This window comes from Ochotona curzoniae, unplaced genomic scaffold (genome assembly GCF_017591425.1).
Source record: "Ochotona curzoniae isolate NIBS_2020 unplaced genomic scaffold, NIBS_Ocur_1.0 scaffold_2476, whole genome shotgun sequence".
Lineage (NCBI taxonomy): Eukaryota > Metazoa > Chordata > Mammalia > Lagomorpha > Ochotonidae > Ochotona > Ochotona curzoniae.
Window position 1 is genome coordinate 4233524 of NW_024467095.1, and position 18108 is coordinate 4251631.

Consider the following 18108-nt stretch of genomic DNA (forward strand, 5'->3'; position numbering starts at 1 on the left):
TTGTTAGAAAATTGCCGAGTCTGGGACTGACAAAGAGCTCATGCTTGTTCTATTGTTAGTGCGCCCCAGCCCCAAGAGCAGAGCCCTCTACAGCTGCGTGGATCCCGCCCGGCTCAGCTGCACTATTTAGGAGAGGAGGTTTGTCAATTTCTATTGACAATGGAGAGAGTTTTTCAGGGCCTGTAGCAGTGCTGACACAGTTGGGGATCAATGCCAGCCATTCAGACTGCACCCTCTTTCATTGCTTTGGTTTGTTAATTCAAGACTAAAGGTCCACTGAGGGGGTTCAGGGTGTTTAGGAAAGCTGATGAACTGCAAGCGTTTATAGCCCTGGTGTGGCAATTTCCATAGTCAGTGGCGACTCCTGGCACTGAGGGAGCTGTGTCCTTGTTGACCCTCTTGTTATTAAAAATGCACAAGTGCTGTGCTTCTCAATATTTCAACACTCTTTCATTGTCAATACCGCCTTCTGAGCCCTTCAGCTTGTTGCTTGCTCTAAAGATCTTCTTAGATTGGGTTTGAAAACTTCACCTTAAACACTAGATTAGACTGATGTTCTGTTTTCCGTGCTCCTGTTGATTTGTTGAACCTTCCCAGGGCTGGAAAGCAAGTAGCAGCTTGATGGGGAGACGGGCTGCTAATATGATTTACCAGTCTACAGTCATGCACAATAAGTGTGAATAAATACAAGGGTCTCACAGAGTCAACCCTAGCCTTTCCTTTCCTTTTATTTTTGCTTTAAAAGAGATATCTCAGGAAAATGAAGTGAGTAATGCATGCCCTTACAGCAGCTGAATGGAAAAAAAAAAAAAAGCATATTTTTTGTTAAAGTGGTAGGCTGCTGTCATGGATTGATGCAGAAAAAAAAATGTAAAAACATACACTTACTTTTTATTCGTGGGTCGCCCAAGCCAAGAATACAGCAGGAGCAGCACGATGCCCCTGCCATCGCTGCAAGCTGCACTGCCCCTTGCTCGCCGTCTCCTGAAGGGAAAAGTGAATAATCAGCCCAGTGATTTCATAAAATTAACTCTTTGAAATGAAAAGACATTTTCTCACAGTCACACGTTATTCAACATTCATCTGCAAATCTTTTTTTCTCGTGGGGGAGAAGAGGCAGGGGGTTTTGGTTCCATGGGAGACAGAAGGGGAGATAAAACTAAAGTAAGTTTGGGTTTTTTCTTAAGCTGAAGGCACAGGATCTACCATATACCAGCAGCAGACAGAGCGACGCGCCAGAGGCGTCTGTTAGGTGGCCTTGTTTTCCTGTTGTGTTTGTGTGTGTACAACTTTCACCACATCCAGGAAAGAGACAGTCATGATGGGGGGTGGTGCTTGTGTAGGCCCGCTCTTCATGGCAGCCTGGGCTAGGTTCTAAATTAAGTTAGTGTTTTCCTGCAATCTTGCTTCATTTAGCTGAAATCCCTCTTCAAAATCTTTCCACTTAGAAATGAAAAATGGACACTTTTTTCAAATCTGCTACAACAATTCTTTTCTTTATATAAAGAGAACAGATTTGATGTGTTTCATATATACAATTTTTTAAACCCATAGTGATACTTCGAGACTGTCTCTTATAGAGTAGCTTGTTTACCCTTAAAGTAAATTGAAAGCAAAGTAGCTTGAATACTTTATGCAACAATGGTTCTTTTTCTACTTATATAGTTAACTTGGATCATTTTATTCCCAAATTATTTTATCTGAAATTCTAAATTGGCATGTTGTTAAAGAAGTTACTGTGTTAATAGCTTCTGTTACAGTAAATGTTCTTTCAACTATCACTTAATTATAATTATCATCTACTTATAGTGAGAAATAAATTAGTGCCATGTAAGGATATTTTTAAGAGTATAAATATGCAAGGATATTTTAAGAGTATATATATATATATGTATATGGAGTATTTTTGAACAGTATTTTTATTTCCCTTAAATATAAATGGGTTCCCTTATATAACTGCTCAGCCTAACAGATGAACAGGTGAGGAATACTAGACTTCATACAGTATAAAATATTTTGTCTTCCCTAATAAAAAAGGAAAACCTGTCCACTGTAATTTTGGGGAATTGTGTGTACCTGGAGAATATTTTAGCTTTCAAGTTATCTGGAGAGGTTGTGGGTAGTAGAGTCTTAATTCAATCAACTCGCATTCAGTGTCTCGAGTCTTTGTCGTTAGCTGCATTAAAATAGAACTCAAGAAGTTGAAGCTATAAATAATTTGAAATTCTACAAGTGTAGAATTTAATGTCAGAAATAAAAGTGTGTATCTGAAAAAGAGAATGAGATTAAGCAAGTCATGGAGGCGCTGAATGCACCAGCTCTTTGTTCATTTTTTTCAATTTGGGAGTGTAGGTGTCTCACTTTGTAAAATTTATTTCTAACATTTTTATGTGTCCTGAAAATGAAGAAAGTAATCACTAGAAAGGAGGAAAATAAGGTACATGAGTAGCATTTTCATGAAATCATGAACTACCTATCTCCTGTTTTAGAAACTTTGAATCCATTTGATGATAAGATTTAGTAAGTCAGTTATTCATTGTAATTAGCTTATCTAATTTTGTACATGTACGGTAGTATACCAACAAAGTAATAGAAATATGTAATGAAATGTGAAATTTTCTCATTTTAAATTTGTACTTAAAATATCATCTCTTATAATACTAAGCTATGTTAGAACAACATTAATAAATAGAAATTCAGGCAAATTTGTCTTATAATTTTTTTCCAAAAGTTTGGTTTACTATTTTATTATGCACAGAAAACTTTGAAGATTATTTTTTTGTGTTTATATACTTGAAAACATGGCATGCATGAGTTGTATTGTCATTATGTTTGGGCAAAGCCCCTTGTCCTTCCCAATGCCTTGGCCCTTTCCTGAGTTCCAGAAGGACACAGATACCTCTCTCTCTCATTTGAATGAGTCGCACTATTCTAGTGGTGTTTCCTAACCCTAAATCAAGCACTGTTCACCAGATCTCTTCAAGTGGCACCACTGAGGGCAAGTTGCCTACTTTGGATAGTCGGTACAAAATATCTGCTTTTAGCATATTCATGATCATTGTAAAGGAGCAGGAATTTATATTGGAAAAAAAATATCAGTTTCCCCTTCAAGAGACTTGAGAAAACCAGTAAGAAATTATGAACTTTCCAAAAACACTTGCAAAATGAAACAAGTTCATCCTTTTCACACTTTGGTCACCTTGCATCTGTTTTGTAATTGTTTTACAAGACTCAAGAATTCTATCTTGACAAATAATCTTTCTTAGGTCTCAGTCCATCTTTATTTTAGGTAGTGTTTAAACATCCTAGCACAAAATTGCCAGCCAGGAGCAGAAGGAGACGTGATGGACAGTTACCGTTTAGTAAACCAGGAGTTTTTAGCCATTGCTCCTTTAAAATGTTATTTCCAGGTTTCCACCATGGTATGTGCTTTATGGCATAACGTATCTTCCCTTCCAGTTTTATATAGCCAGCAGGCTAATAGGAAATTTGCCTTTGAAAATAACTTGCCTGTTTATTCCTGCTGATTGGCCATCTATTCAGGCCCTTAGCATGTTATTTAGTACCCATTGTTACCTACAAATTACAATGCAGGCCGCTAGGCTGCAAAGTGCAAAAACACTGTTTCCCATGAATATGTTACAGCTGAAAGACTGTGATGTTAATTCATGTAAGAACAGCCTAGGTCAATATAGCAGGTTTTCTAGCAAAACATACAATTCTGTTAACAGGAAATTATAGCATTATTGACTTCAAGTACTGATCTGTGGTCATTTCAGAGTGTTTCATTACCCCCTCATTACCCAATCTGCTAAATGAATACTGCAAAGCTTGTTGTTGGTTTTTTTTTTCTTTCTCCTCTCTGCCCCCATCCTCCTCTTCAGCAATGGTACAGCAGCTCCATGAAAGTCATTTGTGTGTGGTTGGCTGATAGATTAGACCTCCAGCTTCATATTTACCAACTGAAGACTCTCATCAAGATTGTGAAGGTAAACAAAATGTGTTTAGATGTGAATTGCCCACCATGCTAAAAAAAAAAAAGGCACATAGTGATATGCAAAAAAGTCATATGTGATGCAGCTGAGTGAATGTAAGTGCTTATGAAAGCATCGTCGATTAACAGTGTTATCGGGAAGTTTACTTCCATGTTTACTAAGTTTAGTAAGTAAAGGTAGGTTTATCTACATGTGCTAGTAAATAACAATGTTTGTTAGCAAGTAGTCATATTTTATGATGTGAATAAAGCCATTGTATTCTTGCCTAAGTGTAAATGCAATTTTACAATAATTTTGCGTTAATTTTCTTAAGCGAAAATTATTTTCTCATAGTACAGATACTTCATATTTATTTGGATCATGTGTGTCAGGGTGAGGAGTTTTGAAGTATATTTTCTGATGGAATGGAAAAAGTCCCAAACATTTTCTTATATTCCAGTATGAAAGTAATACATCGTCACTACCCGAATCCACTTGGCAACATGACCCTTCTTACAGTTTGAGCGTTGGAGACCATCCAGAACATCAACACAGCTGTCATACAAGTTCAACAAGGCCATTTTGACTTTCTCTCTTCCAGAGAAAAGAGCCTACACAATCTATTCAGTGAGCAGTATATTTAGCAGATAATCTAATTATTTGACATAATTTTTCACACTTTGCAAAATCTGATGGACACATACAAGTTACCTCCAGCTTAACCTTTTGTTAACATTGAGACTGAAATTCCACTTTATTGTTGGAAATACAGCTGAGCTATTGAGAAACAACTGTGCTTTAAGCAGATCGTTACTTCTATTTTATTTCCTTTTGTTCATGGTAAATGTGTGTTTGCACATACGCAGAATGGAGGTGTGTCTGTATGTACACAAGTGGTTCTCACAGTGTCCTTCCTGACCTGGAACTTGTTAGAACTGCAGATTCCTGGTCCTTCCCCAGAACTGCTGAATCAGACACTGATAGTGAGCCCAGCAGTCAACATATTAACCCACGTCCCGGTGCGCCTAATACATACTAAAGTTTGTGGAGAACCATTGTCATCAAAAAAGTTTCTCTTTATGTTGAAATATGTTCCAGTAGTCTCTTAGTTATCTCTCCATACACACAAGATAAGTTAAAAGGAACTACAAACAGGGAAGTTCTATCCCAAAGTCAAAAATTGACTAATGTACTGAAATACCGAACCACACTGATAATGCCACAATGATGAGTCACTATCATGATTGGTCCTAAATGACAATTAAAATCATTACCACGCACCAAATTGTATTACTGTAGATGTGCACTGCATTTCCATTCACAAAATTCATTTTACAGAGAGTTTGAAAGCACCCTCTAGAACATTCAAATCGGCATTGGTTTTTTGTTGTTTCTTCCTTGTTTCTATATTCCTTGGGAAGTTTTCAAATCAAGTTTGGTTTTCAGAAAATACTCAAAATATATGCTAACCTTCAGTCTGTTCTGAGGCTAGTGTTATGATTAGCTTGTTTTCCTTACTGCCAATCATTTTTGTTTCGGATCACAAAAGTTCCATATCAGTCAACTGGTATAAAAGACAATTCAGCCATTTTCAGAATAAGAATCTTGAGTTTTTTATTTGCTTATCATTCGTTTCATTAAGATACTCACATATCTTAACAGCACATGATCTAGAGCCAGCTTTAATGAGGAATAGTTTACAAGAAAAAAATATATATATTCCAGGTATTCAATGTGACTACAGTTGGTTTCTTGTATACTTAATGAGAAAGCAATCACTTTGAATCAGTGACTGTTTTGGCAGAAAAGAACAGTTAATTATTTTATGATTATACAGTGACATTTCCATTATACTCAGTTTGTCTTGTTTTAAATATATATTCTTCATTATGGCTATCAATAGTCAAAACTCATGAAGATGAAGTCAAATTGCATAAATATGTCTGGCTTTACATACTTCTTTTTACACAGGCAAGTCCCCAGTTTCAACCAGTGCGTTCTTGGACCAATACATTTAATCAAGTCATAAGACCTTCTTTAATAATTACAAATGATTATTCTCGCAGTGAAATCACAGTGAATTAATTTACCACTATAGTTGATTGTTCTCCTACTCTGAATATAAACAGACTTTAACCAGTTTTATACATGAATTCATCGCTATTCAAAACCTATGTGGTTTTTTTCACCATCATCATTTTCCCAGGACTTCCAGAAGTGATTACATAACACATCCATTCTTAATGACCAAGGGCTGGCTTCTCTTCCCTGCACATCACTTATATTTGCCCTGTGTATTACTGCAGAGCAGTGCCCTCTGCCCAGAAGCAAAGCTGCTCCCCTGTAGGCATCCAGGCCTCTCTACTCCCAGGCACTGTCATTCCACACCCTTGGAGATCCAGCTGCCAGCACATGTGTATGATGTCCACATGTGCCCTGTTCCAAATCAGACACCAAGTGTTCTTTCATGTGCTCAGTAGGAAAATAACACACTTCAGTAAGATCTCCATGAAAAATTAAAGACTGAGAGTATTATTTTCGTTTTAACATCAGAGTGATTTATTTGGAGGGATGATAGAATGCTCAAATAATCAAAACATTGGATTTGTTCTCCCAGGAGCCATATGACATTAAACCCAGTTAACATGAATCAGCGGCCTCCTTTGCTGGGGAGCAAAAAGACAAGTGAGCAGTGTCCTGTGGTCGGCATTAATCAAACGCCACGGAGGATGTCCAAGTGCTGCTAACACTTTATGAATGAGAGAGAGGGGAAGAAAGAGATTACAGAGATATCTACCCCATGGGTGCTTACTGAGCTGATTAGTTCTTGTTAGTGCAGCTGGCTATTGCTTGCTAATAGAAAAAGGAGGAAGTTTTAATTGAATATAAATTAGAAAAGCTTCAAGCCAGCTTATTGATAAACTAAGTCTAAGGAAGCCATTCCAGTAATGTTAGAAAGATGAAATTAAATGCTCTGTGGATAATTTTAATTAGGACAATAACATCTATAGGTACGTCATTGATAGGTAAGTATTTTATGTGTTGGTTTTATCTTTAACTGCCAGATTGTTAAAGTCATGAATGGTAATAACACTATGCATATAAATTACTAGATTATTGAAACAAAATGTGATCTCTCAGAGCTACTTCACCAGTTCTGCTATGAATTTCCCCAAGTGTTAGGGTGAGAGAGTCACACCTTGGGCCCAATCACTTATAAAGGATTCTTACGATTCCTTAAGTAAGAGGCTGATTCAGCATAGAAAGAGAACATCAGGATAATAGATTATGTGTGTCTTAAGATAAACGACAAAACAGAATCTGCAGTTCCTTCAGATGGTCTTGAATCTCCGTTCATCACCTCGCACACCTTGATTTTTGTTCAGGCTGGCAATTAAGTGCTCCTCCCTAACTAACCTCAGAAAGGTGTGTTTGCCCTAAACCATCCACCTTAAACCTTGGTGGAGGGCAAGCTGCAAGTGTTGGTTTGTCCACCTGAGATGTCCAGAGGATACAAGAAAGTCCATGATGCAGCGGGGTCACATAAGCTCTTGGACCAAGATCTTCTGAAAAGAAGGAAAAGCTCTACTTCTCTAACCTCATTCAAAATGCTTCACTTGTGAATTCACTGCTTCCCGACTGTACTGGAAGCCAGGAGTTCCATTGGAGTTCCCACCTAAATGAATGAGGCCCAGACACTTGGTCATCTTCCGCTGCTCTCCCAGGTACATTACCAGGGAGCTGGATCTGAATGGAGTAGTGAGAACTGGAATGGTCACTCTCGTTGGGATGCAAGTGGAAGTTTAGCCTGATGTGCCACCAGACCACATTGCTTCTTATTTTTAAGAGTGACTGTAGAATACCATTAACATAGCATTTGTTCTGTATTCTATGTGTACCAAGTTATAATTTATTGTTTCATTTAAAAATTGAATATACTTTCATTATTTTCTCTTCAATAACCTTTTGCAAGAACTTGGCACTTCCCATGCTATACGACTTTCAAAAATAAAGGGCAAAATTCTTAGAATTTAGGTAGAGACAAATTTATACATTTTATGATTCATAAATTGTTAAAATATATGCATCTTTAACTGATAGCAGTATTAAGTTTAAGATTTATTTATTTTTATTTGAAAGGCAGGTATACACAGAAAGAGATACAAAGAGAAAGATCTTCCATCTGGTTCACTCCCCAAGTGGCCACAACTATAGGTGCTTAGCCAATCCAAAGCTAAGAACCAGGAATTTCCTCCCACGCAGATGCAGGGTCTCAAGGCTTTGGGCCATCCATGACTGCTTTCCCAGGCCTCAAGCAAGGAAGTGGGTGGAAAGTGAAGCATCCAGGACTTGAACTGGTGTCCATATGAGATTCTGGTGCATGCAAGGCAAGGCTTTAGCCACAAGGTTATCATGTCAGGCCCAGCAGTATTAATTTTCTGCCTCCACAAACTTAATCTGCAAAGCAATGCAATTTATAAAATGAAATGTAATTTTCAGTACTAAAAGAACGTGTATTCAATTGAACAACTAACAATTCATATAAAATGTACATACCATTTTGTTATTGTTACAGATTATTCAGATTATGAGCTTTGCACAGTACTGTTTGCAGAGGGACTAATTTGTCATCTAATAATACAGCATTTTAATCTGCTTTAGTGATTATCAACTGTGATCTCATTTCATTTTCTCCCAGGCAGTGAGCATTGTGGCATAATGGGTTAAAATGCCCACTGGTTTTCTACATCAGAGTACCAGGCTTAGTCCTGGCTGCTCTGCTTCCAAGGCAACTTCCTGCTAGTGTGCCTGTGAAGGTAATAGAAGCAAGCCCTTTCTACCCACATGGAAGGGCCCTTACTACCCAAATGGGAGACCAGCAAATCTGGCCCAAATCTGACTCCTGTACCAATTTAGGGAAAGAACCATTGAGTGGAAGGTCTCTCCCTTCCTCCCTCCCTCCGTGCCTCCCTCACTTCTCCTGGCTATCCATCACTCTACCTTCGAAGCAAATAGTCTTAAAAAAAAAAAAAAAAACTAATATGCCTGCAGTGTGAGTGACATATCCACCATAGTCTGAGGCCATTAGTACATTGACTCAGATCATTTTTTAAATGCCAGCTGAGTGTATTTGGCTACCTCTCTATCTTAAGTTACCTAAGCATATCCTCTCTTCTTGCTCCAGAAAACCTACAGGGACTTCCGACTGCAGGGAGTGTTAGAAGGAACCCTGAACAGCAAGACCTATGATACTCTGCACAGACGCCTCACGGTGGAGGAAGCCACTGCCTCGGTCTCGGAGGGAGGAGGGCTTCAGGGCATTACAATGAAAGACAGTGATGAAGAAGAAGAAGGCCAGTAACACACAGCGCTGGCGACGAGAGGATCTCGGCATCGATTTTTGTACCTTGTCCTTGTAATTACATTTGTTGTCTTGACCAAATAAACACGCTAGTATTTCTTTAAAAAGTAAGCCTGGAAATAGAGTTAAAGGTGAAATATCAAATTTTTGTTTGGTTTGGTCATTTTTAAAAAATCATCTCTTGCGTAGCTTAACCCAAAATGAGCCTTGGTTGTTTGTGTTTGGAACATGAAATAAGTTTTCAGTGGATTTGACCTTTTTAATTTTTAATGCCCTGTGTGTGACATATGTGTTTCTCATTATATAACATGAGAAGAAGGCACTTTGGGTCACCGTTCCAACTCCCTGGTACCTGTGTTAAAATGCTGTGTGTCCTCAGGGTGGAGTTCCTGCTCAAGCTTTGTTCTGTGGTTCATTTGCCATTGTTGCCATGTGTATAAAATCTTTAGCCTGGGTTATTCGTGCTCCGAATTGGTCTGCAGGAGTCTCCCTGCCCCGAAAGGACTGGCAAACCCCAAAATAGAATAGGTTCTCTGCTGGGCTTGTGTCTTCGTTCCACTGTGTATCAGGTGTGCCTCCATGAACATACCATAGTCCCCTACTTACAGCTTGCAGGCAATAAAACTCGACTTGGTCATAATAACTTCTGTATTTATTAGCGTTGTATAGGTTAAATGCAGTAAAAGATGTCTGCTGTGTTTCAAACATCCCAATCTTCTGGCTCTGTGTTTTCGTTTCCTTTCAAAATCTGTGTTGTTACACTTTGTTTTCAGTCAAGTGAATAAAATGACTAACCCTGGGATTTGTACCTACAGGCACACAGATTTATTAAAATAATTACCGTGTCGGCATCTTTCCGTAGCAAAGGAAATGTCGACTGCATACTCAGATACTGTGTACTATTAATGTTAGTAACTTGTGTTAACTAACAGTGGTAGTGCTAGCTGTAGTATTAACTAGCAATTGACTAGCATTCATTTCCTCAAAGTGTACTCTTGCTAAAATTTTGAAACATAATATTCTTATGCTTTCTAATTTCTAATTTTTATTTTTGTAAGATCTCCTAATATATATTAGCATATTGTGCTATTATTACATTCACAGTTTCTCAAAATGAAATCAGTCCATTAAAAATGTAGATATTCTTGAGTTATGAAAATAGACACTGTAAAACCAGATGTGAAAGAACTTGGGTCTCCAAATTCATGCCCCCTGGTCCTAAATACTGACTAGGTACCCAAAGCAGCCCGTGAAAGTCCATTCAGTCCATGCTTGTGGTATTGATTGGGCTCAACTCCTGGGTTCTAGGGGTCAGATCACACAGATAAACAAGAAAGCAGGTGAGCTTTTCCTTCTCCAGGTTAGAGGTCAACACAGCCAATTGAGTGTTTTTGAAAGGCATTTTGTGCTTTTCCATCCTTACATTCAATACCCTGTTCTTCAAACTCTCCACTGCCCAGGTGTGCCTTCCGAGATGGCCCCAGTGGCACTTCCCCCGAGTTTGTTGCTCCTGAGCTCAAATTGCTCTATTCTTGGAATGCCCTAACCCTCCTTTCCTTGAAATCAGATGGCTCATTTCCTTGATAGAGTTATCTCAGCAGACTTAGCTCATTCTATTTCAACATGTAAATAAGAACTTCCTTCAAAGCTGCAGGAACTATCTTAGAGAAGAGAAAGGGAGAGGAAAAGAAAGAAGGAAGGGAGGGAGGGAAAGAAAAAGAGCACTGTCTAGCTGCCAGAATTCAGAAATGAAGGGGAAAACGGGCAGAGCAGAGCCAGTCAGCCCCCTGGAGCTGCTCTCCCTTCTTGACGGCCTCTCCTCTCCTTCTAAACCCAGGATGATGCTTTAACTGCCCCGTGGGGGAAAGCAGGTGACACGGTCCTGTTGTCAGGAGGACTTCCCACCTGTACCCACCTTTGAGTCACAGAAGTGTGGATGTAGAAAGATGGGTAAAATAAAAAATAAAAGGAAAAATGGCTTTTGGGATTTCACCCAGTTAATCTTAACTGCAAACGACTTTGAAATGACTTCGTTTTTCATTGGTGTGTTTAACTTAGAATGAACTCTCAAACATTTGTCTAGTAAAAGGAAGCCAAGTTGTATGTGATGTTCTTTTACTAAAAGTCCTTTTTTAAAAAAATCGTTGAAAAGCTATCAAATCTTGCCGATGCAATGAAGCAAAAACCAGTTAACTCTGAAGAAACAACTGTCTCTTTAAAAAATGTTTAAGGGTAAAAAAAAAAAACGAGTTGGAGAATGCTGCCTGGTGTCCAACGGGAATGGGTTCATTAAGCAACACCTAGGAGGAGAGTTCCCCCCAAACACTTGTTGGAGAGAAGTCGTAACTACTACTGTCTTCCCCCAGAAAGGCAAAAAGCCACATCCTTGTACGGCTTTGGGCTCTGCGATTGTCTTACGTTCTCGTAGTTTTCCACTTGAATTCCCTTCAGCTCTTGCGCCTGTCGCTCGCTCAGGAGGAGTCTCCTGCTACTTTTGCAGTAAACGCCCCAGCCAAGTGTCTCTTGAGTCCCTCTGCCCTCACAGTCACTGTACCACCGGCCCTGGCGTCGCCCTTTGACATTCTCAGGGACCTGCGCTGGGGCCGTCGGAGGCTTGAAGACGTGTGCGTGCACAGAGCCCCGACACCTCTGGCCGCTATTGGCTGAGGACCGCAGGCTGCAAGCTCAGGGTCCCGGCGCTGCGGAGCGCGGAGCCTCGTCTGTCCTATCCCGCCTCCCGACCTTAGCTGGAAAGACCCAGCCGGGAGGGATTACAGCGCCAGCAGAATCTCCTTTTTTTTTTTTTTTTTAAATCCTGATCCTGGGCCCTTAAAGCCTGTGATAGATCGACGTTCTCCTAACAGGCTCACGCGCCGCTGGTGGCGGGGTGCCTTCCCGCACCGAAGCTGCCGACGTGCGGCCACGGCTCGAGCTCGGGGCACCGTAACTCTCCGGGTTCGGTGCAGACTCTGGAGACCTGATTGTATAAAAGTTCAGGGAGATAGTGTTCATCCAGTCTGCCCTGACACCCTCACCCTGCCAGCCCGTCTAGGCCGAGGGTATTGTGTGTATAAGCCAAAGTACTATAGGTACTGTAGCCAAGTGCACCCCCTTTTTCCTTCAAGTAATGCTTGCAAGCCCCGGTCCTGGGCTGCGGATGGGCTTGAGTTGACCAGTTAGTGGTGAAGTACCTGAAACCTCTACACCTGCAAGTCCGGGGATGTAGGGGTTAAGGGAGATGCCCCCCACTAGGGAGTTGAGGAGGCTCTCCCTGGGATGCCCCAGCTCGGCTGGAAGGTGGGGCGCAGAGCTGCCTCTGTCAGCTCTCTCCTCTGTGAGGCTCATATGTGGAAGGGAACAGGGTCAGCTAGAAGGCTGGATGCCAGCTCTGAGCCTGGGCTCCACAAGTCACCCGAGACACCGTCAACTTGGCACACTGACATGTGCAATATGCGATTGTTTTTCAAGAAGTAGGCTTGGAAGCATCCTGAGTGATGTCAGGGAGAGCCCATCTGCTCCCAAGGAAGGTGACCCCTTTATTTAAAGACCAGTGCAACTGCAAAGCACTGTGTCATATAGTCTGAAAAGTCTGACTTTGCATCTGCAGTCTGAACTTGGTTGCCTTGGGTAAGTTAATCTCTCTATAAAACGGACTCTTAATAAAGGAGGCAGTCACAGGATGATACACCTGAAGGAGTCTTGGCAGGTATTCACAATGCTCAATGCAAGAACGCATCTAACATCAGTCCTCTGAGGCCCACCTCTGCCAATATGCACCACTACTCTCACCAGTCATTCACCCTGGGATCCCACCCAGTCCTGCTGGGCTACAGCCCAGCCCCTGGCTGTCCAGGAACAGGATAAAATTGTCCGACTATTTCCAGGCTATGTAGGTTGCTGGGAGAAGAGGAGGAGCCCAGGTGAGCCAAGCCCACACAGCCACCTCCAGAGCTGTGGCTGGAAGTGGGAGCCTGGCAGCTTCAGATCACAGACCAAGAACGTCAGGTTTCCACCAAGTGGTCAGTGAGTGGACACAGGAAATTTCAGGAGCAAAATGGTGTTCACTAACATTGTCCAAGGCTTTAGGGGCACCTGGAACAGCATCCTAGAAAGGACAGGAACACAAGAAAGTATGTGCAAAATGAGAAGCATAAACGTAAAAGACAGAGAAGGGCTCCAGGGTGACCCCAGTCACAGAGAGAGAGAGGGGAGGGGTGAAAAAACATTGCAAACTGTTTAAGGTAAACGCCAGCACTGAGTCCGACTGCATTGTTAAACAAACAGAACTTCCAAGTTGGCTGGAGAAATCTAGCATCACAGAGGTCAAGTGCAGGGTGTTGGGAGCTCCCAAAATGGAGACTTGGCATGGGAGACTTGCATCCTGCTGGTGATGGGGCTCTGACCCGGTGGCCTTGGAGAGGCAGAAACCGAGCAGGAGACTAAGGCAGAAACTAAGGCATTTTGGGTACAAGCTGTTAGGGATGTCCCCCATCCTGGGCTTCCCAAGTAGTGTGCAGCTTCTAAGTGCATGTGGTTGATTCCAACCTGCCCAGGAGAGTCATACGTATTTCTGAGCTTCTGGAAAACAACAAACTTCTTCCCAGTCTCCACCCAAGCTGTGTGCTCTAGGATCTGTGGTTCTCACTTCAAGAGTGTTGTGGTTCAAGAACCGCAACAGCCACTCCTCCTGCAGCCCCGATCTAGGTCTCTTTCTTAGAGCCCCTATATGCACGTCACACCAATAGGTTTCTGCACAGAAACTGAAAGCAGTGTCTCACATTACTTTCTTTTCTGCTGTAAATCAGTTTGTATTTGCCTTTTAGCACCACCTTCCTCTTCCCTCAGCCCTGCAAGTAACATCTCCTTTGGCTCTGACTGAAAGAAAGAAACTGAAGTGCATCCTTTTGGGCATTTCCTTAAATGCCAAGGAAACAAAACTAACCTTAAGTTTAGAGAGCCTGGTAGCAAGTCAGAAAAAGTTTCATTAGAGAGGTCTGCTAGTGAAAGATCAGAACCCAACAAGATGAGATCTCAGTGGAAGGCAGGGTGAGCCAGCAGACTGCCGCAGGAGCCAGCTTCCGTTAGGTCCTCTGGGCTGGAAGACCTGAAATAAATTTTGAAAAATATGCTACAAAGTTACCGTATTGTAGAAGGTGACTTGTTGTCATTTACTCAAATTCTACAGATTGCAGGCTATGTTCTCCAAATTAGAATAGTCTTGGGAAAGCTGGTTTGATTTTAGACATGTGTAGATGCATAGCACCTGAAACCTGCATTTTTTAAAAAGTTTAAAATTTTTTTTAAAGCTGTAATGAAGATTAATTCCTGATTTTACAGAAGAAAGTGTCCCCTTGTGAAATAAGGACTGAGTGTGGGAGAACAGTGTCCCTAGGACAAAGAAAGACCTTGAGGTTGTGAAAAATAATTTGCCAGATGTAATTTCAACATGGATCCTAATATTTCCATGAGTTTAACCTGAGACCTGCTGTTGAGCGGTGTGGTTGTTTTCAGAGCCAGTTGTCAGAAACGTGTTCTGATGAAAGGTGATAGCTTTTTATGTATAACGTCATTTTATTTTGAAATATCTTTTCAATCTCTACATCTCCCAGGAGTAAAGGAGGCTTTTATTTATAGTCTTTCTTGACAGAAAAACAATTCAAAATTAAGCGGGAACAGACTGTACCTCTTCCTCAGCAGAGTCCCTTATCTGTGCGTGGCCTTTCCTCAAGTGCAGAGACCAGCCCAGGAAGCCAGAGCAAAGCAGGAAACCACCTGCCTGGATTCCAACCCTCCAAATGTCGAGGACCAGCGTGTGCTTGTATGAGGAACCTGTCTAGGAAGGAAGAAAAGTTGTTCTTAATTTCAATGAGTGAATGAAGAATCCAGACTTTTAAAGAGAGTGAGGAACTGGGAGGAGAAAAGAGGAATTATAAAGTATCTTGTCCTTTTTTCCAAGCAGAAGTCAGAAGTAAGATGGGATAGAATTCATTGCATACCTGTTACAAAGTGTGGATGCTCTTGTCTTAGGTCTCCCTGCATGGATTTTCATTAAAGCTTCTAAAAATTCATTTTAGGATAACTGTCAACTCCTGATAGGTTAGATGTGAAAGGATATGGCCACTGTGACACATTTGGTAGAGAAAAGGAGGTGATGGAGGAAAAAGGGCTGTCCCCATTTCTGACTCCCAATGACCACCCTGCCTACACCTGCAAAATCAGAGAGGAAGCCTCAGTGGCACGCCCATTCCAGAGCCCAGGCTGGACTAGGGATGCCAGGCGTCGTAAGAAGGCTCAAAGGCACCTGGGAGCCCACGCAGTTCCCGGTCCCTAGCACTGCCTCACCCCCATTCGGCAAGGAATCATTTAAGACAGTGTCAGAACTGGAGCTGCAGAACTTGGGTTCCTGCTGTGAGTTCCAGCAGGGAAGGCAAAAGCGCTTACTGGAAAGGCATGGGTAACAACCACGTGTATTTGTAGCTGCCACGGTTCACTTTTTGTCCTATGTTTAAATTGTTAGGCAGAACCCTGACTGACATAAAGGGTTTCTCTCTCTCTCTCTCTCTCTTTCTCTCTCACTTACAGAAACAATATATTGGGTATTCCTTATTTCCTTGTAATATTAAAGGATGATGAAGTTGCTTACAGTACAACGTTGCTGGTAGACAAATACAGGGAAGGGAGTTCTTTAGAAAGACCATGCCTGCATCTTGTGTAAGCATCCTGTGCCCTTCATGTTAAATCATCTTTTGCCTTTGCTCAAAGGTCTAATTCAGCGCCAGTAAATCGATCCATCTTTCTCCCCTGTTTTTTCTCCTTTTCCTCTTCTTTCAGTAGTAGTGTGAAAGTTCAGATGCTTTCCACCATGCGTAAAAGCTCTGGCAATCGGCTAATGTGCCAACACCAGGAACATATCAAGGCCCACGGTGCGAAAATGAAATACGCGCTGTTGAATTATTATTTTTGTCCTTCACGTTTAGATCTACGCCCTTGTATTATGTAAATCTCCCAGAAGCTGTGAATCACGGGGTTAGGAAGAGGAGGGTCCTTCCCCCCACCTCAGCCCGCCTTCGCAAGCAGCAGGGGCCGACCCGTTTCAAATTGGGGTGTTCGTTTTTTCTTCCGGTGTTGGATTTTAACCTAGACCCGGCTTTCCTCCCATCCTCAACTCGTGAGACTGCAGCGGTAGAGACCCCGGGGGCGCCTCTGCGGGCCGCTGGCCACTGCTGGGGGGCGGTGGGCTACAGCGTGAACGCTAAGGGCGCTGCGTGCCCGGACCCAGACCCCTGGAGGGGACCGTTAGTGAGATTCAAAGAATTAACTGAACATGAATAAAGAAAGGACAAGAAGCGAAAAAGTAAACAACTTTCACCTTGACTCAAACTCCGGCTGTCATCTCTGCACGTTATGCTCTAAACCTCAGTACGATTCCTTAGTGAGGAACCGAGCCCCTTTCTTCGTGGAGTTTTCTCTGCGTGGGTGCCACAGCACCACTCTTGATTTCCGCAAGGGGCCAGTGGGCCAAGGGGCCAGCCGGCGAGCGCGCCAGGGCACCTGTTCGCCTGGGGGGTGGGAGGGAGCGCGCTGTCGCCCTTTCGGGCAGCCCTTCCTACCCTTCCCTCGGAGCAGGCGTTCTAAGAGGGAACTCCGAAATCAGCGGGAAAGGCCAAATTAGAGGGCGGGACCTACAGGTGAGGGTAGAAGGACAAGTTGGTTAGACAAGTCTCTTCTTCCCGGGGGCCACCAGAAGACAAATATTTCTAATCCGGAACCCAGCGATTTAAAAGGAAAGATTCGCGTGGGAAAGGGGTGGATGAAAAAGCACCTTGCAGGAGGTAACTCAGGAGGTGCTTCGCCATGCACTTTGAAACTGGTTTAAGGACAGAATAGACTGAACTAACCGAAAAGGGGGACGCTCCTTGGGTGTGCCTCAGCGCCACTGCCTGTTTCCACCAGACCTATATTAACTGACCCTACGGTGACACCCTGAGTCATCAAGGCGACTTTAACAGCAACGGTTCTGTTCAAAAACTGCTCCAACTCGAGCTCCCACCATCTGTTCCTTGGCCTCTTAACCTGGATCCCGCGCCCTCTTCCGAAACTCCACGGAGCCCCACCCTCCCCTTCCACTGCATGCCTCCCGCCAGCCAGGAAGGGGTTGGGGTGACGGAGGAAGGGATGGAGGGGACAAGACCTCCGCAGGCCCCGGGTGAGGGGACACCGAGGGGCAGCGCAGCGCGCGGGATGCAAGTGTGCGGGGACCCGGAGGGTCGCAGCGGCGCGCCCCCCGAGCCCCGGAGCCGCGCTGGGGCCAGGCACAGCCGCGGCTGCAGGGACCTCCGCGGGCGGGTGGGCGGCCGCAGGAGCTGCACCCCGGCTCCGCAGCCCCGCGACCTACCGCCCCCGGCCCCTCCAGACGGTGCCTGCCAGCACGGCCACCCTCAGCCTTGCCCCCGCCTTTTGAATTCCGTGAGACTCTGGAGCACGAACCCAGAGGCGGAGAGCCCGGCAGAGGAGAGCTTCCAGCTTTGCGCTTCCCCTTCGGGCTTCTATAAAGGGCTCTGCTATGGCAACCAAACTGCGGGTGCAGCAGGGCGCGTCTGCTCCCACGCCAGCAGCGGGAACGCAGGTCCCGGGGGCAGCCGGGGGCCGGTGCGCGGAGGATGGAGGCGGAGGCAGCCAAGGGCCGCCAGGAGGAGCGGCGCTCTGCACCCCAGGCGGCTGCAGGCCCGAGTTCAGGAGGTAACCGATTGGATAAAACAGCTCCTGGAGTTC

General features: G+C 43.3%; 1 protein-coding gene across 17 annotated transcripts in view; it reads left to right on the forward strand.

The window, feature by feature from the left end:
* Positions 1–9443, forward strand: part of CADPS2 (calcium dependent secretion activator 2) — a 357764-nt gene extending 348321 nt beyond the window's left edge. For all 17 annotated transcript variants that reach the window (XM_041002127.1, XM_041002128.1, XM_041002133.1 and 14 more), the window contains 2 exons: positions 3885–3989; positions 9160–9443. In XM_041002127.1, coding sequence (XP_040858061.1) covers positions 3885–3989; positions 9160–9336 — 282 coding nt within the window. In that variant the 3' untranslated portion in view covers positions 9337–9443. The remainder of the gene's footprint in view (positions 1–3884; positions 3990–9159) is intronic.
* Positions 9444–18108: the final 8665 nt, after the last annotated feature.